This window comes from Anolis sagrei, chromosome 3 (assembly GCF_037176765.1).
Source record: "Anolis sagrei isolate rAnoSag1 chromosome 3, rAnoSag1.mat, whole genome shotgun sequence".
Lineage (NCBI taxonomy): Eukaryota > Metazoa > Chordata > Lepidosauria > Squamata > Dactyloidae > Anolis > Anolis sagrei.
Window position 1 is genome coordinate 197,554,757 of NC_090023.1, and position 24,389 is coordinate 197,579,145.

Consider the following 24,389-nt stretch of genomic DNA (forward strand, 5'->3'; position numbering starts at 1 on the left):
TTTTACTCAAAAATCAAGCCAAAAGCCTGTATAAACCTATCCACAGGTCAATGTGAATGATGGCCTTAACTTTTTTTTAAAGCAATCATCCTCTTTTCTGAGAAAAATGGCAGAAAGTAAGAGTGTAGTCCAACCCCAGGAGAACCTAAAAGAAGCACTGGACCACCCTCTACTGTTCACCATGGTGTCACTTCTGGCCTTTTTGAAAGTCCAGACAAGAGAAATGACAGCAGCCTCTAAGGGAAGCTGGCTCCCTTAGGTAGTACTTGTTCTTTCCCCTCACCCTCAAATAATCTTCGACTTATCCACAAGCCATATCAAAATCCACAATTTTGGCCTCCAGATCTGTCCTTGGTTTATACACAAGCCTGACTAATATATGAGTATATCTGGTAGTTTTCTCTCACACAATAAAAAACAAGGAAATAATATATCCCTGTAAACCGATTACATTTTGCTATTGGAGTACTTTATAGAAGAAACGTCTCGGGGCATAAAAGTCCTATGCAATTTTGATTTTGAGCCATGATACACTTGGAACGTGCAATGAAGAGAGATAATTTCTCCTCTTGGCCAAAGATAAGAGGACAGATCGTGTATGCTTATTTGTTCTTGTCAAAAAAAAAAAAAAAAGACAAAGCTCACATACTAATAAAACACAGTAACTGAAAGACCTGGTTTAGAGATCTATATCTGTCCAGTCGTCATTCAGGAATCCTCAGAATCAAAAGTAGCAAGAAATAAGAAAGAAGTTCTTAAACTGGTCCTCATAGAAACCACATTTTAACACATAATCTTTGAAATAAATTGAGATTCACAGCACATTCTTTGGACATCAAACAAGAGGAATTCTACCAGAAGTAAAGATGGAAGACCCTTAACATCACTGGGCTCAATATTTCTGGCAGCAAAAACATAAAACGCACGAAGCATCGGGGAACAGCATAGTCTCATAGTGCTGCCACTCCAGATGAACAATCAACCCAGAGGTTTTGCACTTTCTCACAAAGTACTTGAAGGTCAACAACAGGGAAATGATAGCAAAGCACAGAATAAAAAATATATAAACTGACCACCATTTAGGAGATGTGGGCTATGTTTTTGAGGACCTTCAAGAACGGTACACACCAAGGTCTGATCAAACTGATTAGAGGTGTACTGCCAAGTAAAACAAGAAAACATGGCATAAAAGTGTGGTCTTATTGTAAAGCTAAGACCTTTGGGAAGGGAGGCATTTAGCTGTGAAGACAGCCTGGTATGTCACAGAAAGCCCACCTTGGTTACAAGACTAATTGAACCATACTGCATACTTGTCAAAAAGTCATGGGAGGTTTTGTTTCCTCCAGCTAAGAACTGGCAGAAGGTCTGCTAACCAAGAACCTAAAAAGTTGGGGCATTTTACATCCACAAACACTTCCATGGACATAGGCTATTTCTAAGTTGTGGAATACATTGGTTCTACCTTCTCCTCTCCACATCTTGTTCCATTTGCACTCTTACATAAAATATGCTTTTGCTATTACAAAAGGAGGACAGGAACAGAGTGTAACCAAGAAACAAGGCCAAGCACTTGCATCCTCTGAAAGTGCATTTCTTGACAGGACAATCTTAGCTGCATTTACGTATTACATGTAAATTAGCTGTTGTGTAATATTCAACCTTCAGTTGATAACATCAGCGTTAACACTGTCCCAACTGTGACCTGTGAATATATTTATTATAAACTGCCCTGAGTGATCTGTCCATTTCTATTGAACTCAGTTTAATTACAGAAATGGAAGAACTGAATGTTCCTTAGATTAGACGTATAATGTGAGTCTAAGCCAGAGAGACTTGTGTTTGCAGTTCTTAGTGCAACCTCTATTTCTCAAATGGCATAAAGGGCAACAGATTGTTAAATATAAGTCATTATGTGACTGTCCATGCTAGAACAACTTGTTCAAGAGCTAAAGTAGTAGCACAGCTCCATATAAAATTCACAGGAAATGAAGCACATATATTAAAAACATTATGTGGAAACTGCCGCTTATTTGGTGTGTGTTTAGTGTTTTCATTCAATATAGATATTTATTCTTTAATTTTCTTCCCAGAAACCTCCTGATTTCCACCATATCAGCAGAGTCTCTGGTTGGAAATATTAATCAGGTTCACAAAACATGGATTGATTGTTTTGCTCTATGAGCAGAATAACTATTCAATCCTTTAAATAAAAATTAAATTAAGGATATTTTCTTCTTAGAAGTCTCAGAGCAATACATGATGTAACTTTCAGTTCAATAGTGAGTCAGACCTGATCCAGAAAGGATCGGACAGTTGCAGAAACATTTTAAAGATAGCTTGCTTTCTGTAGTCTAACCGAAGCAAACAAAGTCATACACAAAAGTAACTAACACAACTTTAAAAATGCTGTGCAGAGCAAGAGTTCCCAACATAATATGGAACTAAAAGACAGAAAGTACTATAAACTAATCATCTTGCAAAAGCCACAATACAGCAGCTATGAGCTGTCAAGGTATAGAACATTCCTATTTTCAGCTTTAGAACAGATTGCTCTTCTAGAAACTTACTTACCATAGCAGATAAACAGGATTCATTTAATCAAAAGTTAACATGATGATAAAAATTCTGCTCTGCACAGATCACACAAAATTAGGATGTGTACCAGGTTTGACCTTCCATATGTTGTTAGATCCTAATTCACAACATTCCTTACCATTGGCATACCGGGTATGGCTGCAGCAACTCACAACCAATCACAATTGTAGGCCTACATTTTATCAATTCTTGCTCTAGAGATCCAAGACGTTTAGTTTTACAGCTTTATCACATTTTTGTTATCTTTAGGAACAGTCTGAATGGATATCTTTTCAATTCGGCTATTACACTGTTTCGTTTATTATGATGGTTATATTGTTTAAAATATTTTAAATTATGTTTTTAGTCACTGTAAGAGTTATTTTTAGAGGAAATGACAAGGTAAAATGTATTAAATATAAATAAAAATCTTTACAATGCCAGAAACAAAAACATGATGATGACAGTGACGACAACTATGATTCTGCTTGTTTTCTCACTCAAGGGCTCAAGGAAGCTTACGAAAGTTAAAACAGACACTGTTAATCTAAAAATTCACATCATGCAAAAGTTAAAAATATAATTGCATTACCAATTGGATTTGAAGCTGTTAAATGCTTGATCACTAAAAAGGAAAAGAAATATAAACTGTACAGGCTCTTTCTTCCTGAGCAAACATTCCTTTAAGATCTGCTGAAACAAAGGGCTTTAATTTGTATGGAAGGTTAGAAGACTGGAGCAGTACCTGAGAAGGCCCTCTTGTATATTTCCACCAGACAGATCACAGTGATGCAAGGTAAGGGCCTTCCCGGAAGAGCATATAACAAGGGTAGGTTTGTATGGGACAGCATAGTTCCCCAGATAAAATAATTAACACGTGGTTTTGTAGGTCATAACCAACCATTGTCCCCGGACAAACTGGCAGCCAACAGAGCTGTTGCAACAAGATTATGCTCAGTGTCATAAGCCTCAATTACCAAACTTGCTTCAGAGTTCTTTGGACAAAATTTCAAATATTCTTCAAAAGCTACTCCTTCCCGAGAAAATGTTAATAAATCAAGTGAGTTGCCACTAAGGTAGGCATGGGCAAACTTTCTAACTTGGGGGAAGCATGGTGGGCTGGGAGGGAGGGGGTTCTCCCCAATTCCCCTCCCTGCCCTGCCCTTTTTTCCCCTTCCTCTTCTATATCAGAAGCAGAAAGTGAAGGAAAGACGGGAAATGTTTGGATCCCAAAAGGGTTAGCCTTGGTTAGGATGAGATGGTGGATGGGAGAGAAAAAGTGTATCCATTTGACCCCGGATTGCCTACTCCTGATATAGAATGCTAGAGCTGGAACAGACCTCCAAGGGCCATCCAGTCCAACCCCCTGCTATGCAAGAAGGCACAACCAAAGCACTCCCGATGGACAGCCTCTGCGGACAAGCCTCCTACTTTGAGGCAGCCTTATGCCACTCTCCAACAGCTCCTACTCTCAGGATGTTCTTCTTAATCTTTTCAGGCAAATTTCTTTCTCTGCCATTTGAAATCATTGCTCTCTTGTGCCGTGGTCTCTAGAGTAGCAGAAAGTCAGTTCTCCCACTCCTCCTCAATCTTGAAATATGGTTCTCATCGTTCCTTTATACCTTCTGTTCTCCCTGCTAAACATCCCCATGAGGAAAGAAGGAAGGAAAAAGTGAAGGGAGAAGGATGGAAGGAAGGAAGAAAGGGTGGAAGGGAATGGAGGGAGGAAAAAGGGAAGGAAGGAAAGACAAAAGGGAAGGAAGGTAGGTTGGAAGGAGAAAGAGGGAGAGAGAGGAGGTGGGAGGAAAGAGGGAAGGAAGGATGAAAGGTGGAAGAAAGGGATGGAAGAAAGGAAGGGAAGGCGGGAGGAAAGAGAGAAGAAAGGAGGGGTGGAAGGGAATGGAGGGAAGGAAAAAGAAGGGAAGAGGGAAGGAGGGAAGAGAGAAGGAAGGGAAGACAAAAGGGAAGGAAGGAGAAAGGGAAGGAAAGACAAAAAGGTGAAAGGCAAGGAAGGGGGGGAGGGGAAAAGAGGGGGGAGGTAAAAAGAGGGAGGGAGGGAGGAGGGATGGAGTTAGGAAAGAGAGAAGGAAGGATAGGATGGTGAGAGGGACTGAGAAAAGAGCTCAAGGGGCCACGTCCAGCCTCTTGGGCTGGGTTTCCCCATACCAGCACTAAGGCGATATGTCACTGTGGTCAAGTCCCATAAACAGGCACAGGTAGCTCACAAGCCTTAACTTTGCTAAAGCACATCTGGTCACTAAAGAAAGCTGACATTCCGGCCTCAGTGCTGTATCCAGAAGCACATCTAATTGTGCTTCTGGTATTGCAGTTTTACAAGATCTGCAGCCTTCTCTCACCAAACTAAAAATACCATGATCCCATAGCATCGAGCCATGGCTGATAAAATGGTGTTAAGTTGCATTCATTCTACAGCAGGGGTCCCCAAACCAAGGCTTGTAGGCCAGATGCAGCCCTCCAAGGTCATCTACCTGGCTCCTACCCTAACTTTAGACTTAGGGTCACCCTAAGTCCGAAACCACTTGAAATCACACAACAACAACAATCCTAATGAACTCGATTATCTCATCAGGCCCACACTTCCCATTGGAATACTGGTAAGTTCAAATGGCTCTTCATTTAAATATTGTATTCTTTCATGTGCCATGATATGTGCCATGTGCATAGGAATTCGTTCATTTTCCCCCAAAACTATAGTGTGTGTCCCCCCATTAGTTAGAGGGACCATGAACTGACCCTCTACATAAAAAGTTTGGGGATCCCTGTTCCAAAGTATCAATGCACCCCAAACTGCAATATATCTTCAGATGGAGGGCAACCCTATTTAGTACAGGCTATATTCATTATATATTCATTGATGTGACTTTTGACTTACAGGAAATATTAATGGTGTCAAGCAACAGTTGAGAACCAAGGGTCATTCCACACTGCCATATAATCCAGAATATCAAGGCAGATAATCCACAATGTCTGCTTTGAACTGGGGCCCCTTCATCACAGCTGAATAAAATCCCACCTTACCTGCTTTGAACTAGAATATATGGCAGTGTGGACTCAGATAACTCAGAGCCCTTCCACACGGCCATATAACACAGAATATAAAGGCAGAAAATCCCACAACATCTGCTTTCAACTGGGTTATCTGAGTCCACACTGTCATATATTCTAGTTCAAAACAGAAAATATGGGACTTTATTCAGCTGTGTGGAAGAGGTCCTAGTTCAAAGCTGATATTGTGGGATTTTCTGCTTTGATATTCAGGGTTATATGGTTTGTGGGAGGGCCATTGACAATCTGAATCCATACTGTCATATACCCCAGTTCAAGGCAGGTAATGTGAGATTAATGCCTTAAGAAGCATTGCTAATAACACGGCAGCAGGAGATGACACGATCCCAGTTGAACTGTTTAAAATCTTGAAAGATGATGCTGTCAAGGTGATGCATGCCATATGCCAGCAAATATGGAAAACACAAAAAGGCCATCAGATTGGAGAAACCAAAAAAGGGAAACACTAAACAATGCTCAAACTTTCATAAAGTGGCAATTATTTCACATGCCAATAAGGTAATGCTCAAGTCACCTTGTCTGTCTCCTGAGAAATCTGTATAACGACCAAACAGCAATAGTAATAACAGACCATGGAACAATAGACTGGTTCAAGATTGGGAAAGAAGTACAGCAGGGTCGTATACTCTCACCCAACCTATTCTACTTGTATGCAGAACACATCATGTGACATGCGGGGCTTGATGAATCCAAGGTTGGAGTTAAAATTGCTGGAAGAAATATTAACAACCTTAGATACCACTTCAATGGCTGAAAGCGAGGAGCTGAGGAACCTTATAACCAAGGTGAAAAAGAAAGTGCAAAAGCTGGGTAGCAGTTAAACATCAAAAAGCCCAAGATTATGGCAACCAGACGGATTGATAATTGGCAAATAGAGGGAGAAAACATGGAGGCAGGGACAGACTTTGCATTTCTAGGAGCAAAGATTACTGCATTCACAGACTGCGGCCAGGAAGACATTTACTACTTGGGAGAAGAGCAGTGGGAGATCAAACCAGTCCATATTCCAGGAAATAAAGCCCAACTGCTCACTGGGGGGAAGGATATTAGAGGCAAAGATGAAGTACTTTGCCCACAAAATGAGAAGACAGGAAAGCTTAGAGAAGATAACGATGCTGGGGAAAATGGAAGGATAAAGGAAGAGGGGCCAACCAAGGGCAAGATGGATGATATTGTATATCTCCCATCATTTTTTACCCCTCAGCATTTGTGTCCTATAGCTATCATAGTGAACCTTTCTACATTTTTCACATCCTATCATCCTGTAGTTCTCAGGATATGTGCTCTGTACAGTAAAGTATTGCAATGACACTTTCTATGACATTTCACACTTCTCATCCTGCAGCTCTCAGATATCAGAGGAATGATATTTTGTGCATTCCATTATCCTGTGACTCTCTGGAATTGTGCCCTGTAGATCTATTTCTGGGGACATTATGGGTGAGATGGGGAGGAGGAGGTGTTTTGCTTTCAATTTCAATTGTATTTTATTATATTTTAACGTTTGTATCCATGACACAAATACAGGGTTAGTCAAAATGAATAGGCCAATAAGACTATTCACTCCCATGATACAGCAGCTCCACTGGCCTATTCATTTTGACTAACCCTGTATTTGTTTTTTTAATTTTTTTGTTTTTGCCTTGTTATAAAATTTTATTGAGTTGTGTCTAAGGGGACAGAAATCAAGTTAATAATAATAATAATACCCCCATTGGGTGCCGCCTTGACATTGGCGGGGGGCTTAACTGCTTCTCTGATGTTGAGAGGTGTTACAGAGAATGAACACGTCAAGCTCCTCTGGGACTTCCAAATTCAGACAGACAAGAGTTTTGGAGCACAATCCTCCTGACCTCATGATCGTGTTAAAAAACAAAGTATGGATTATCGATGTTGCAATCCCAGGTGACAGCAGGATTGAAGAGAAACAACTGGAAAAGCTCACACGATATGAGGATTTAAAGATCAAACAGCAAAGACTCTGGCACAAGACAGTAAAGGTGGTCCCAGTGGTGATCGACACACTGGGAGCAGTGCCTAAAGACCTTGGGCTGCACTTAAACACAATAGGCACTGACAAAATTACCATCTGTCAGCTGCAGAAGGCCACCTTACTGGGATCTGCACGCATTATTCGCTGATACATCGCACAGTCCTAGACATTTGGGAAGTGTCTAGGATTGTGTGATTCAATACAACAGCCAGCAGTGTCTGTGGTGGACTCATCTTGTTGTGTTTTTAATACTGGTTGCTAGATTTTGTTCATTTTCATAGTTTGCTCCTTTTTGTTAAAATTGTTTCAACATGCTTGTGGATTTCAATGGCTTCTCTGTATTGCCTGACATGGTGGTTGTTAAGAGTGGTCCAGCATTTCTGTGTTCTCAAATAATATGCTGTGTCCTGGTTGGTTTATCAAGTGCTCTGTTATGGCTGACTTGTCTGGTTGAATTAGTCTGCAGTTTCTGATTGTTTCTCCAGACAGGAAACAATCCGGGACAGCTAACACCTCCCAAGAAAGAATTCCTCCAGGCAGAAAGCAGCCAGACTTTAAAAATGCAAGGCTATTCAATGCTATTCAAGGTGGGAAATTACAACACTCACACCTGCCTCAAATAGACGAGAGTTTTTCTCCCACCCTGGGTATTCCAGATATATAAACCTCACTGCCTAGTTTCCAACACAACCCCTGAGGATGCCTACCACAGATGTGGGAAAAACATCAGGAGAGAATGAATCATAGAATCATAGAATCAAAGAGTTGGAAGAGACCTCATGGGCCATCCAGTCCAACCCCCTGCCAAGAAGCAGGAATGTTGCATTCAAATCACCCCTGACAGATGGCCATCCAGCCTCTGTTTAAAAGCTTCCAAAGAAGGAGCCTCCACCACACTCCGAGGCAGAGAGTTCCACTGATGAATGGCTCTCACAGTCAGGAAGTTCTTCCTCGTGTTCAGATGGAATCTCCTTTCTTGTAGTTTGAAGCCATTGTTCCGCGTCCTAGTCTCCAAGGAAGCAGAAAACAAGCTTGCTCCCTCCTCCCTGTGACTTCCTCTCACATATTTATACATGACTATCATATCTCCTCTCAGCCTTCTCTTCTTCAGGCTAGCTTCTGGAACATAGCCATGTAGCCCAGAAAACTAATAGCAACCCAGTGATTCCAGCCATGAAAGCACAGTAACTATGACAGTGTCATTTTCTATATATTTCACATCATTCTGTGGCTCTAAGGATTTGTGCCCCATACAGTATTACAATGCCACTTTCTACGACATTTCACACCTTCCATCATCCTGTAGCTCTCAACATTTATGTCCTGTACCTATAACATGACCTCTCTTTTTTGGCATTTTATACCTCCCACCATCCTGTACCGCTCAGCACAGGATGATGGAAGGTGTCTAGTTACTCTTTCTGCAATATTTTGCACCTTCCGTCATTCTGTATCTTTCAGCAATAGGGATATATTCTGCACCTCCCGTCATCCTGCAGTACTCAGGGTGTGACTACAATAACCATCACGAAACAGCAATGATGGTGTGCAGCTCCCATCATCCTGCAACTCTCAGGGTTGGTGTTCTGTTGAGGAGCGATCACAGTGCTCTTCTTCCAACCCCTTCCTCCGCCACAGAGCAGCATGAAGTCTCTCTCCACAATCCACGCTACTGTTCGTGTGGATCCCAAAATAGGCTGGGCGCCGCCCTCCTCCTCCAACCTTTCCCTCCTCCAATCCCCCCGACGCCGCCTCTGAAGCAGCCGCTGCCTTGGCCTTGGCCTCTTCCTCCCTCACACCCATTTCCTCTTCCTCGAGGGCTGCCATTCCCTGGGAAAGGGCGGCAGGAAGAGGCCTCGCCTCCCTAAAGCCCCGCCGCCCTGCTCCGAAGGACGAGGCCCTCGGGCGGAGACTTACGTGGTCGGCGCTGCTGTTGGCGCTGTAGTAGCAGACCGAGGTGAACGTGTAGCCCGAAATGGAAGCCGCCATGATGGAGCCCCGCCGCCGCCGCCGCCGATCCCACAAGGCACCGCGGCTGCCCGGCGCCTCCCCGGCTCTTCTCGCGCGAGGCTGTTTCCGGTCAGGGGAGCGGGGCATTCTGGGAAGAGTAGTTCCCAAACCTAGTGGAACCCCATGAGAGAGAGAGAGTATACACACACACACACTAACCGTCCCCTGTCACGCATTCCTGTGGCCCAATCTATGTATATGTGTTTTGTGTGTGTGTGTATATATTTGTGTATATGGGTATATATGTGGTTTTGTGCATGCGTTGTAATGTTTTTAGTATTTTTTTTTGGTTTTTTAAGTCTCTTCCACTGTGTTGAAGGTGGAAGAGACTTTAACACAGGGGAAGAGTGTTTTTATGAGTGTTTTTATGAGTGATGATCACTCGTTGGCCTGATAGGTGTATTTTGTCCAAATTGGGTGTCAATTTGCCTACTGGTTTTTGAGTTATATTAATCCCACAAACATTACATTTTTATTTATATAGACTAGCCGTCCCCTGCCACGCGTTGCTGTGGCCCACTCTTGTGGTCATGGGGTTCTGTGTGGGAGGTTTGGTTCAATTCCATCATTGGTGGAGTTCAGAATGCTCTGTGATTGTAAGTGAACTACAAATCCCAGTAACTACAACTCCCACATGCTGTGGCCCAGTCTGGTGATCTGGAAAATAAAGTAATGGTTTCTAATATATGTAATTCCTTTATGCTTATGGGTAAACAGTATTTCTTGCTGTTTCTATGTCAGTGTTGATGTGGAGATTGTCTGGTTTGCCTACTCTGGAACATGCAACATATCATTGTCCTTCTTCAGGGGTCCCTTTAAAATCTATGATTTTATATCTGTGTGTGAGATAATCATATCTATCTATACGGCTGGATGGCTCTTTGTCAGGAGGGTTTTGATTATGTTTTCTTGCCTTGGTGAAGGGAGTTGGACTGGATGGCTTTAAGTATTTTCTGTTGGTCATGGAGGTTCTGTGTGGGAAGTTTTCCCCAATTCTGTCATTCATGGGATTCAGAATGCTCTTTGATTGTAGGTGAACTGTGAATCCCAGTGACTACAACTCCCAAATGTCAAGGTCTATTTCCCCCAAACTCCATCTGTGTTCATATTTGGGCGTATTGAGTGCTTGTGCCTAGTTTGGTCCAGATCCATCATTGTTTGAGTCCACAGTGCTCTCTGGATGTAGTTGAACTACAACTCCCAAACTCAAGGTCAATTCCCACCAAACCCTTCCAGTATTTTCTGTTGGTCATGGGAGTTCTGTATGCCATGTTTGGTTCAATTCCATCGTTGATGGAGTTCAGAATGCTCTTTGATTGTAGGTGAACTATAAATCCCAGCAATTACAACTCCCAAATGACAAAATCATCATCTTTTGAGTGAAGGTCACTCCTTGTGTCGTGACACGTTTTGTTGCCAAATTTATTGGGATTTCGTTCATGGGTTCTTTTGTTTTTAAGGTACTCATTATGCACAGAGCATTTTTATATATATAGAAGAAGATATATAGGTAAAGGTAAATGTTTTCCCTTGACATTAAGTCAATTCTCAATGTCTATGCCAGAGTTTTTAAGGTTGCCTATGAGCCCATCTTTAAATCTCCTATCCTGCCGACACAAAACATATACACACACATAAAACACATATACAGAGAGAGGGAGAGAGGGCTAGGTGTTTTGAGAAACACTAGTTGTGCAGGTTATTTTTTATACATTTTTATATTGATGGCAGAGGGGCATGCTTCCCAAACGCTGGTCTTTCAGAGGGTTTTGGACTTCAACTCCCAGAATCCCTGATAATTGTCCCAAACACCTGAGGCTTCTGGGAAATGAAGTCCAAGCTTCCTTGTAGAGCTCTAGTTCTGGAATCATTGGACTACACCTTTAAATCACTGATGAAAAGAAGATGAGAATATATCCCTTTAAAAAAATGTATCTTTCCTTTCCCTTTCTTTTTTAGGATGAGTTTGTGAACGTTTAATATTTGTGAGCCATGGTTTTTCAAAGTGGTGTCAAACAGTATCCATTCTACAGTGATCACCCCTTCCTTCCCACTGCCTCAATCTAACAGGAAGACGTCAGAAGAGCAGTGAGAAGAAGGTCCTCCAGCAGCCTAGAGTGGCGAAATCCGCGCATGCGCATCGCCGCTCCCCCTTCACAGAGACGTCAGCGATGGGTGGCGAGGAGGAGTTTGGCCCCTCGGCCCTGGGGACCAAGGAACAGTGAGTGGCACCACAAGGCAGAGAGATCAGGGCGCATCTACACCGGAGAATGAATGCGGTTTTGGCACAGCTTCCACTGCAATGGGCTCCGTGCAATGAAATCCAGGGATTTGTAGTTTTACAAGGTCTTTTGCCTCTTCTTCCGAAGAGAGCTCGTGCCTCACCAAATTCCATGACATGAGAGAAGCCTCCCACGAGGATGATAAAACATCGAAACATATGGGCATCCCCTGGGCAACGTCCTTGCAGATGGCCAATTCTCTCACACCAGAAGCGACTTGCAGTTTCTCAAGTCGCTCCTGACATTACCAAACAACCAAACTCCAAAACCCAGGATTCCATAGCACTGAGCATTATAATAAATGTCCTTTGACCAGTATCTGGCCACTTGGAGTGCTTCTGGTGTTGCCGCAAGAAGGTCCTCCATTGTGCATATGGCAGGGCTCAGGTTGCATTGCAGCAGGTGGTCTGTGGTTTGCTCTTCACCTTCGCATGTTGTGGGGTTCACTTGGCCCGAGTGCATTTTGTTTAGCGCCTTCCAAGTCAACCACTTTTCTGTGTGCCCATTAGAGAGTCTCTAATTTGGTATCAGCCATGGATTGAGGTTCTGGGTTTTAGCCTGCCACTTTTGGACTCTTGCTTGCTGAGGATATCCTGCGAATATCTGTATATCCAACTGATAAATCAGAATGGAACCACATATCGCTTGGATATCATCAAAATCGGTTTCTCTGCTTTCAGAACTCTTCTAGGTTTTGATACTTGAAGAGTACTTAAAATCGCACTTCAAATCTGTTAAAATTTTTCTTATCATCCAAAGCTATAAGTGTCTTTTTTTTACCCGCAGCCACCCACAACCTCAGAGTATAATATGAAGGGTTCCCACAACCTTAACATTCAACTATTTATTTATCTTGTCAGAAGCAAACTGAGGGTACAGTTATCATATATTTAAAAACACAAAGTTAAAAACTTGACATTATACTAAATGTCCTTCGACCAGAAGCTGGCCACTTGGAGTGCCTCTGGTGTCACAGTAAGAAGATCCTCCATTGTGCATGTGGCAGGGCTCAGGCTGCATTGTAGTAGGTGGTCTGTGGATTGCTCTTCTCAACTTTTGCATGTTGTGGACTTCACTTTGTAACCCCATTTCTTAAGGCTGGCTCGGCATCTCGGGGTTCTAGAGTGCAGTCTGTTCAGCGCCTTCCAAGTCGCCCAGTTTTCTGTGTGCCCAGGAGGGAGTCTCTCATTTGGTTATCTGAGTCCACACTCAAATAATGTGGGATTTTCTGCCTTGATATTCTGGGATATAGGGCTGTGTGGAAGCGCCCTATGATCAGATCCTGGGATATAGGGCAGTGTAGATCCAGCCTAAGGCCCTTTTTGCACTGCCATGTAAAATCCAGATTGTTAAATCAAATAATCCACATTATCTGCTTTGACCTGGATTATATGAGGCTCCTTCTACACTGCCATATAATCCAGATTGTCAAAGCACATCATCCACATGATCTGCTTTGAACTGGATTATCTAAATCAACACTGCCATATAATCCAGTTTAAAGCAGATAATCTGGATTTTATATGGCAAGTGTAGAAGGGGCATGAGTCTACACTACCGTATAATCCAGTTCAAATCCGATAATTTGGATTATATAGCGGTGTAGAAAGGGCCTAGGAGTGCTTGTGCCTCACCGAACTACAAAACCTATGACTCCACAGCATTTTGTTATGGCAGTTAAAGTGCTGTCAAACTGGATTAATTCTGCAGTGTAGATTCACCCTTGGAAGACTGAGGTTTTCATCCTGAGGAAGGCATAAATCTAGCTCAAAGAGCAAATTGCCTAAAGCAAACACACGACACACACAAGTCTCATAAAGGGAGCTATGGCTCACAATTTTTTTAAAGCAACTCCCACACTCAAGTTTTTAATGTTTGAGAATGAGGAGTGTAGAATAATCTTCATTACGGTATCCTGCATGTAGTTTAATAAACAAACCAGAAGGACAAAGAAGTTCTACTAATACTAGCATTAAAAACTCTCATTTTCAAGAGATAAGAAGGCGGAAAAAACTCTAGTAGTTGCATTCTGAAATGCAAAATGTTTTCAAGCTTTGAGAACATATGGATAAAAGAATGAGGTGGGATTTGGGTTGCTTCTTTTGCAATTTAAATATGGTACAAAGTGGAATCATTGTGGTTTGTGTAGCTTTCTGTGACCAGACTCATATTATCCCCATGTGTTGAATAAGTTAATAAAAGTTGTAGCATTGTTTAGTCATTGGGATGTATAAAATAATATGGGCAGAGGGAAATCTCTCATTCAAATGGCAAAATTACAGATCTGGGATTCGGAGGGAGGATCCAAAATAATATAAGTGTCCTTTCTAGGAACTCTTGAGCTCCTGTACGCTTTCATATTTAAAATGTAGTCGTTGTATAAGAGAGCTAGACTTTTAGTGTACACATTTTAATTGTCTCGCCATCCAGAATTGCTTAACACTTAAGGTTGAACAAAAATAGAAACCAACCAGCTGGTTAAAAATACTTTTTCAGGTCAGGTCACTTCTAAAGGCCAAAGTGGCAACTGTTATCTCTTTCACGCACGGTGCTTTGAAACTTGTTTTGCAAGCTATCCCTTTTATGTCAATAACACTTACTGGTCCTGTTAATCTCACAGTTGCATGTCGATTACTCTTACATCAGTTCTTCTTCAACTCTAAGATCCTGAGCTTTGGCTTCTCCACACTGTTGTAAAGAGAGTTAAGGATGACCTCTCCATTTGACTTCTCTCCCTTATGCAAGAAGCGTCCGGTAAAAAAAATACCTTCCTCCTCTCCCTAGGCCATTTTCCTACACTCTAAATGACCTAAACTTAAATCTTATATGCACTTACATAAAGTAAATCATATTGAAACCAGTGGGAGTCGGGGTTCATTGGCTTTTTTCACTTGAAGCTCTCTAAATGACTTTGGAAATATTAATAGTAAGTGGGAATACAATTTTAAAAAAGAAATGTGCAGAAAAAAGTTTGCATGGGTACTTATAAATACTGAGTAGTATAAATAAATTGCCAGGCATGTTTATAGTAAAGGTAAAGGTTTCCCCTGACATTAAGTCCAGTCATGCCCAAATCTGGGAGTTAGTACTCATCTCCATTTCTAAGCCAAAGAGCTGGCGTTATCCATAGACATCTCCAAGGTCATGTGGCCAGCATGACTGCATGAAGTCCTGTTACCTTCATGCTGGAGTAGTACCTATTAATTTCCTCACATTTACATATTTTCAAACTGCTAGGTTGGCAGAAGCTGGGACTAACAACAGAAGCTCGTCCAGCTCCCCAGATTCGAATCACCCACCTTTCGGCGAGCAAGTTTAGCAACTCAGTGCTTTAACCCGCTGCACCACCAGGGGCTCCAGTGTGCTAATCTGAGTCCCTCTGGAGAGATGGGGTGGGATAAAATAAAGATAATATTATTATTTATTTATCTATTTAAAATTATAATCCGGATGATTCGATGCCAGTGGTATAATTACATGACATTTTTCTTATACTGAATGTAGTAATAGCTTTCAGCCAATCTGTAAAAAATATCAGATGTGAGTAGTTCCAAGGAGAAACAGATTCCATAGGCTTCTTTTTGAACACTTACTTTTGTAAGTAACACTATGCAACAAAATATGAAAAAAATGTGTTCCTGATTTAAAAGTGATGCTTCCTGTTTAATTGTCATGTCCAACTCTGGGGGTTAGTGCTCATCTCCATTTCTAAGCTGAAGAGCTGGCGTTATCCATAGACACCTCCAAGGCAATGTGGCCAGCATGACTGCATGGAGTGCCATTACCTTCTCGCAGAAGTAGTATCTATTGATCTACTCACATGTTTTCATACTGCTAGATCAGCAGAAGCCAGGCCTAACAGCTCACCCCGCGCTCCAGATTCGAACTGCCAACCTTTTGGTCTGCAAGTTCAGCAGCTCAGCAGTTTAACCCACTGCATCACCAGGGGGCCCTTGGCATGTTTATACCAAAGTTAATATGAACAGAATGTAAATTGAATGGAACTTATCAAATTGTGGTTGGTTGTTGGCCAAAGGATAAGGTTGTTTTTCCTCTGGGAAGAGAGCAAGTAATAATTTCTTAGATATTATCCTCTGGGTGTTATGGTAACAACAGGCGATGTAGGTCTTTGTTCTGTTAATTTCAGTGTTTTTTCTTCATCTACAGTTGGGATGCAGCCTATGAACGAGAACTGAAATTTTTTAAAGAAAGTGGTGATGCTGGTGAGATCTGGCAAGTATCGATAAGACCATAACAGGCTTCAGCAAATATTTGTCCATAATTTTTTTGCATGTAATAAAATAACATGGTGCATCTGCTGTTATGCTTATAGTACTTGTAATGTGTTACAGAGGTTTTCATGAAAAATGCCAGCTCTGGTCTGGAGTAAACCTGTTGCAAATTAAAACAGCTAATTATCATCTGACATCTGTGTTTTTTTATGGGGGAAATAAATTGCTGGCCGTGGGCTGCATTGCAGAGGCCAAGTGTTTATATCCTCGAGGTTTGTCAAAATTTAAATAAGAGGCACAGAGAAAGATGCACTGCTGCTTTGAGTTTCTGCACAATGTGTTTTTATAACAACAGCAAGAACCTCTTGTGTAATTTTAACCTGACAAGTTTCAGAGCCATCCATTCATTTAAAGAATTAATTAAACAAACTTGTAATATGATCTCCGAGGAGTGATGCCTTGATGCTAACATGATGTGGATGCATTGCCTGACACTGGTAAAGTTTGCTTGCTTTTTATGCATAGACCAATGGAACTACTTACCTGAAGCTCTGTTTCTCATTAGGTTTGGCGAAGAGAGCATGACTCGTTTAATTAGATGGCTAGAGAAACAAAAGATACCCCTGGGCTGCTCTGTGCTCGACATTGGAACGGGAAACGGAGTTTTGCTTGTTGAATTGGTTGGTATTTGTAAAAGCAGTGATTTGTGATGCATCATTTAAACTTGGGGACCAAGCAAACAACAGCTAAGCATTGACTGAACTATTAATTATGATGCAGTGGTCCATATCCATGGGCATGACTGTATTATGTGAATTCATTTTTAATCCTTATTGTGAGCATGAAAGCACTAGTATTGTCATACCAAAATTGCATAAAATTGGGGCCACAAGAAGGAGCTTCAAACACCCAAATGTTATTTAGATGAAGGAGACCTTGTGAAAATTTCAGTCCTGAGTGTATCTCCAATTGGCTCCTACTAGATTCTAATACTCTCTTATATCTTGGTTCATAACATTCAAAGATTTGTCCTCCTACCTACCAGCTAGACTCCTTCTACACTGCCATATAAAATCCAGATAATCAGTTTTGAACTGGATTATATGGCAGTATAGACTCATATAATCCAGTTCAAAGCAGATAATGTGGATTATCTGTTTTGATTATTTATTTATTTATTTACTGTATTTGTATACCGCTTTTCTCAGCCCGTAGCAACTGAGAAAGTGCTTACAATGTTATAAATACAATTAAAACATTACATAGAATAAAAACTAAACAGAATTAATAAAATATAAGTCCATAGTGTCTCCTTGTTAAAAACGTCCGGTCTTGTTGTCTAGTCATTCCGTTGTCCTATGTCAATTATTCTGCATTTGGAGAAATAATAATCTGGATTATATGGCAGTGTAGAAGGGCCTTAGTTCTAATACAACTTTCTCAACATACTGTTTGTAGAAATTAGTGAAACGATATCATATCTCAAGTAGGATGAGAGAAAACATACCATATTTGTTTTTAAGAGAAACAGGCCAATTTCATAGGATTTTTAAAAAATGAATTAATTACTCTTTGTTTTTATATAAAAAACATCAGAGGTGTTCTTTAATTAAAAAGTAGTTATGTGTGGCTTTACTGTGTTAGGCACTGCAAGGTGTTTTAAACTGCATTCTCATTGTAATATTTGAAAAGGAATTATGCTATGTATCCCCCTAATCTGGTGTGATCTCCTCCTGTATTTAGTATTTTTTGTTGAAAAAAGTTGATCCAGGAAATGTGGTACAATATATATGATAATGGATTCATTCATGCAACCATTTTGGCTGTCAGTGAAGCCTCTGAAACTACCCTTATCTTGAAATCAATTTGCAAAATGCATTTTCCACTGTCATGCCTTTGAAAATGAATCCGTGAGATGGGGTGAGCTCCCATTTGTCAGCCCCATCTTCCCATATAGGGACATGAGAGAAACCTCCCACAGGATGGTAACACATCTGGGCATCCTCTGGGCAGCGTCTCTGCAGACGGACAATTCTCATACCAGAATCAACTTCCTGTGGTCTCAAGTCGCTTCTGACATGATAATAAAATAAAATAAAATGTTTGTTTCAGTCCTATAGACAGTTATGCTTAAATAAATGCCACAGACATTGGATAGTAACCTAAGGAAAGGTGTTTAGGACTAACTGGGTTTTCTTTCCTGTTTTTAAGGCCAAATCTGGTTATACCAATCTTACAGGAATTGATTATTGTCCATCTGCTGTGGAACTTTCAAAAAGCATAATGGAAAAGGAAGGGCTGCCACATATCAAGTTGCAGGTAAACTATTGTGGAACAAAGTAGATGTGAAGGTACCATAAACACTTGGGGCTATCTAATTTAAGAATAATGACATAATAGAGGCTTTAGGTGCTCTTACTGCCTACTACAGGGAAATCCAGCTGATTCCTAATCCATCTAAAACACAGTTCTGTGTTTTCATCTTAAGAACTGACAAGCATCTCGAGCTCTGAGGATTACCTAGGAAAGAATCCCACTGGCACACCAAAACACCTGGGAGTTATCCTAGACCAGTGATTCCCGAAGTGGGTGTTACCGGCCCCTGGTGGACGCTGCAGTGATCCGGGGGGGCAGTAATGGCCACAGGTACATTTGGGGGTGATGAATAACTGTAATGGGCGGTGAAAACATAAAAGAAAGAAGAGAAGATTTAGAAAAATTGATTTCCAGTGGGTAGGCCAAATAAGTTTGGGAACCACTGTCCTAGACTATGTTCTGACTTACAAGAAGCACTGCTTGACTATGAAGCAAAAAGTGGGTGCTAGAAACAATATAATACAAAAGCTGATTGGCACAACCTGGGAATCACAACCAGACACAGTGAAGACATCTGCCCTTGCACTTTGCTACTCTGCTGCTGAATATGCACGCCCAGTATGGAACACATCTCATCACATTAAAACAGTGGATGTGGCTCTTAATGAAACATGCCATTATCACAGGATGTCTATGCCCCACACCACTGGAGAAATTATACTGTTTCTTCGGTATTGCACCACCCGATGTCCATCGAGAAATAGTAGCCAATAATGAAAGGACCAAGATAGTGACATCTCCGGTCCATCCTCTCTTCGGATATCAGCCAGCACGCCAACATCTTAAATCAACAAATACCTTTCTAAGATCTACAGAGATACTCACAGAAATACCTCAGAAAGCGAGAGTCTAAAAGTGGCAGGTTAAAATGTCATATAATATAATATAATACAATGTAATACAATATATATAATATCATACTAGTACTAATACTAACAATATTATATTTATATCTTTTATATTACATGTAATATTACTAATTATATTACAATATAATGGTATAGTACAATATAGTAATATATAATACTGATATTGTACTATGCTAATAATAATATAATTTTGTTTTAATTTGTTTGATTTGCTTAGACTACATTGTTGTATTGTTGTTGAGGCCTTGGCCTGTGTAAGCCGCATCGAGTCCTTCGGGAGATGCTAGCGGGGTACAAATAAAGTTTAATAATAATAATAATAATGCTAATAATATAATATATTGTGTGTGTGTGTGTGTGTGTATTATATATATATATATATATATATATATATATATATATATATATAGGAAGCTGCTCTGAGTCCCCTTCGGGGTGAGAAAGGTGGCATATAAATGCCATAACTAAATAAATAAACCTCAATCAGTGACTGATACCGGATGAAAGACTCTCCCCTGGCTACACAGAAGACTGGGTGACTTGGAAGGAATTGAACAGACTGTACTCTGGCACCACGAGGTGCAAAGCCATTCTTCAAAATTGGGGCCACAAAGTGGAGTCCACGACACACAAGTGTGGAGAAGAGCAAACCACAGACCACCTACCACAATGCATCCTGAACCCTGTCACATGCTCAATGGAGGACCTTCTTACCATGACACCAGAGGCACTCCTAAGTGGCCAGCTACTGGTCAAAGGACATTTAATATAATGCCAAGTTTTTAAATACCTTATAACTGTATCTTCAATTCGCTTCTGATGCGATAAAAAAAATAGAGGCTTTAAAAGTTAGATAAGGTGTGATGAACAGTTGAATAGCACACAGGTGTTACAACCAATGGAATGGATCTGATCATAGATTTAGAACATTTATTAGGAAGTTTTAGAATAGTTTCATTTTTCTTAGGTCCCAATAGTTCATGTTGTGTGTTTTTAAAGTAATCATTGCAGTAAAATATCATACTCAACAGCTACACCTCTGTTGTACAGGTTGAAGACATCTTAAATCCCTCAGATGAACTATCAGGTTTTGATGTTTGCATTGATAAAGGAACCTTTGATGCCATCAGTCTGAACCCAGTCAAAGCAGCCGAGAAAAGGAAACAGTACGTGAAATCCCTGCACAAAGTGCTGAGACCAGGAGGCTTTTTCCTCATAACTTCTTGTAACTGGACCAAAGAGGAACTAAGTAATGAATTCAAAGAAGGTACATGTCTGGCTTGCAATTGCATATATCTATTTCAGAATCTTAGCGTACTTTTTGTTTCTTCCCCATGCCAGAAGTGCTTGGCATTGCAGTGATGAAAGTACTTGTTTGTGTTTGAGCTGTACCTCTTCTTGAACTGGAGACATTAAAACACTAATGAGAGATCATTGTGTCTATGCTTAATGAAGATTAAATCTAAGAATCTAGTTACATGCCAAGAATTACTGCTGCAGAGTTTTCTGGGGGTGATGCTCAGTAACATTTGAAAGTCAGTGAAGAAAAAGTATTGGATTCCTATTGTAAAAGGCCACATTGAAGACCTCGAATACACTGAAGTCTATAAGCACTTAATTCATGTTTATGCTTCTTAAGCAGTCCTATCAAGTCATATTAAGCAGTCATATCAAAAGTGTTTTGTTCTCAAATTCACGTTACTGATTGCCATTGATACCAAAAACCAAAACACATTAAAATTGAAACATATGCTTAAATAATTGGAAATCAGATGCACTTTGGGTAGATTTCCTTGTGATGTGATACAGACTGTTTTCGTGTGGTAAATATTCCCTACATTTTGAGCAGTTAAAACTAGCGCAGTAGTTACGCCCGTTTTTTAAAAAGTCAAATCTGATTGTGGTGACATATGCCTTGATGACATCCCTTACATGTCCCCATAGAGGCTTTTACTGTTTTCTTTGTTAAGCCTCAGTTGTCCCCTTAGTTAGAATGGGTTCAGTTCCTTTTTGTATAGCTTTCTGTGGGAGGGAACTTTAATTAGACCCTGTCCCTTTGAGATACATCCCCAGAGGGGGAAATTGCAGTCCTTCTTAGCAACTCATTTGCAATCAGTCAGGACTGGGACGTGGTGCAGATGGCTAGGAGTCAGCTGCATTAAATCACCACTGATCGAAAAGTCATGAGTTCGAAGCCATCCCGGGTCAGAGTAAGCTCCCAACCTTTTGTCTACCTTGCTGTTGACCATTGCAGCCTGAAAGACAGTTGCATCTGTCAAGTAGGAAATTTAGGTACCACTTATATGGGGAGGCTAATTTAACTAATTTACGATGCCATAAAAATCTCCAGCAGCGGGCGAAAGAATGAGGAAGCACTCCATCAAAGGACTCGGTGTCACAAGTGGATGGTGAAGCGACAGCTTGCCCGGTGGCTAGAATTTGAGCATACTTTTTGTTTACTGTTAAACATTTTGTTGTAAGTTGTCAGAGGCTTTCATGGCTGGAATCACTGGGTTGCTGTGAGTTTTCTGGGCTACATGGCCATGTTCCAGAATCATTCTCTCCTGACGTTTTGCCCACATCTATGGTAGGCATCCTCAGAGGTTGTGAGGTCTGTTGGAAACTAGGCAGTGAGGTTTATATATCTGTGGAATATCAAGGTGGGAGAAAAAAAGCTCTTGTCTATTTGAGGCAGGTGTGAATGTTGCAATTACCCACCTTGAATAGCATTGAATAGCCTTGCATTTTCAAAGTCTGGCTACTTTCTGTCTGGAGGACAGGGGGTGTTAGCTGCCCCTGATTGTTTCCTGTCTGGAGAAACAATCAGAAACTGCAGACTAATTCAACCAGACAAGTCAGCCATAACAGAGCACTTGATAAACCAACCTGGACATTGTATGTTGAGAACACAGAAATGCTGGACCACTCTTAACAGCCACCAGGTCAGACAATACAGAGAAGCCACTGAAATCCACAAGCATGTGGATAATTTCAACAGAAAGAGGAAACCATGAAAGTAAGAACCCTCCATTCCTGATCATATATTTCCTTTCTCATTTCCCAAATTGAAAAATAAAATAAAATGCCAATCATTTCATATGCCCGTAAAAGTAAGCTTACTTTTGAGAAGCTAAAACAGAACTTGGATTTTATGATCCCAGACAGACTTATTTAAAAATGGATACCTTGAGCTCTAGTTGAAAAGAAATAATTCCAGGTATTTCGAGCTGAAATGGGAATGACTGGTATTACTGTTATCTGTCTTTAATCTATGTATAATATTAGTGCTTATAAGGACCTGAAGAATTTGCTGAACTATATGTTCTCTTTTTGAATTCATAACAGAATTCAAAAAGAATTTATAAAGTTATTCAATAAGAGTAATAAAGTATTGTTTTTCTAACTAAAACTTCTTACTTACATTTGACAGGATTTCTTTTTCTGGAAGAGTTGCCAACACCCACATTCTGCTTTGGAGGAAGAACTGGAAGCAGTGTAACTGCTTTGGTTTTCAAACATAGAACATAAGAGTTTATGTTTTGGATGTGAGTTTTATACAGAAGATCCTGAATTCCGGATTTCATGGACAAGTGAAAAACAGCAGGACCATAAATTGGAAGAAGTAGTTCTGTGAAATTTACAGATCGACAAATGTTTTGTTTTATTTGAAGCAATCCTTTCAAGATTATTGAATGAATGTACCTTAATTTTTTAAGGAATACAATTGATCTTTTGTGTAAATATTTTGGAAAATGTGAATCTCCTTAACCATTTTGGGAATGGGATGCATAACCTTTTTGAAAAACCACTGGTCACAGGAAAGGTATGACCTTGTTAGAAGTTACAACCCTTTGAAAAATGATGTTCACCAGCATGCAAGGCATGCTGGTGAACATCATGCATTGTTGAACAGCATGCAATGTTCATGCAAGGCAACTAGGTCTCTCAGCTTTTAAACTGATATACTTAAGTATGTCTTTGAACTGTTAGGGACGAAGACATGCCAATGCACAAACACATTTTATTCAGCAGAATTTCAGAAGTGTTCCTTTAGTTGCCAAAACCATCTACTCTCCCTTAAAGTATATTTCCCTTTAATCATTCTCTCAAGAGACAAAATAACCAGTCTTCTTTAAAAGTAACAGGGCTGGTTTACTCACAGAACTTCATGTATACAGTATACAGACACTTTGCTTATGAATACAGGGTTTTTTTTTTCTTTTTGTGTCAGGAGTGACTTGAGAAACTGCAAGTTGCTTCTGGTTTAAGAGAATAGGCCATCTGTAACAACTTTGCCCAGGGGACTCCCAGATGTTTTTATGGTTTATCATTCTTGTGGGAGGCTTCTCTTTTGTTCCCACATGAGGAGCTGGAGCTGGCAGAGGGAGCTCAACCTGATCTCCTTGGATTGGAACTGCTGACCTGTCAGTCAGCAGTCCTGGCAGCACAAGGGTTTAACCTGCGACTTTTCGATCAACAAGCTCAGCACTTTAACCCACTGCACCACCGGGGGCTCCTGAAACAAGTTACAATAGGATTTTAAGTAGTTTCTCTGTGTAGGTAACACAGAGCATCTTCCTTAGAAACAATAGTTCAAAGCATAACTGTTCTTACTGAAGTCTAAAGCAGTGATTCTCAACCTGTGGGTCCCAAGGTGTTTTGGCCAACAACTCCCAGAAATCCCAGCCAGTTTACTAACTGTTAGGATTTCTGGGAGTTGAAGGCCAAAACATCTAGGGACCCACAGGTTGAGAACCATTGATCAAAAGGCATCTGCTTCTGAAGTAAACACACATAGATTCCTAAAAGCATACATACAATTTCTACTCTCTCTAAGAGTCTAAGGGCTTCAGCTCTCTCTAAAATGAAGTCTGAGTCTGAACATGCCTAGTTCTGATCACATGGTCTGCAGATGGCAACTACTGGATGGCATATGTTCTGTATCAGAAACTAGAGCTGATGTGGT

The 24,389-nt window shown here is 40.7% G+C and overlaps 2 protein-coding genes across 3 annotated transcripts in view; one reads left to right on the forward strand and one right to left on the reverse strand.

The window, feature by feature from the left end:
• ABRAXAS2 (abraxas 2, BRISC complex subunit) overlaps positions 1-9,693 on the reverse strand; it is a 35,487-nt gene extending 25,794 nt beyond the window's left edge. The window contains exon 1 of the mRNA XM_060768604.2: positions 9,572-9,693. Within this exon, the coding sequence (XP_060624587.2) occupies positions 9,572-9,643 (72 nt within the window). The 5' untranslated portion in view covers positions 9,644-9,693. The remainder of the gene's footprint in view (positions 1-9,571) is intronic.
• A 1,240-nt stretch (positions 9,694-10,933) lies between these two features.
• EEF1AKMT2 (EEF1A lysine methyltransferase 2) lies at positions 10,934-23,164 on the forward strand. Of its 2 annotated transcripts, none has more exons than XM_060768602.2 (6): positions 10,934-11,885; positions 16,114-16,179; positions 16,744-16,858; positions 18,390-18,497; positions 20,474-20,690; positions 22,854-23,164. In XM_060768602.2, exons 1-6 carry the CDS (start codon positions 11,836-11,838, stop codon positions 22,949-22,951), a joined length of 654 nt encoding a protein of 217 aa, XP_060624585.2. In that variant the 5' UTR covers positions 10,934-11,835; the 3' UTR covers positions 22,952-23,164. The 2 variants fall into 2 exon arrangements, with proteins under 2 accessions (XP_060624585.2, XP_060624586.2); XM_060768603.2 differs by having other exon boundaries at positions 10,942-11,885; positions 16,094-16,179.
• The last annotated feature ends 1,225 nt before the right edge of the window (positions 23,165-24,389 follow it).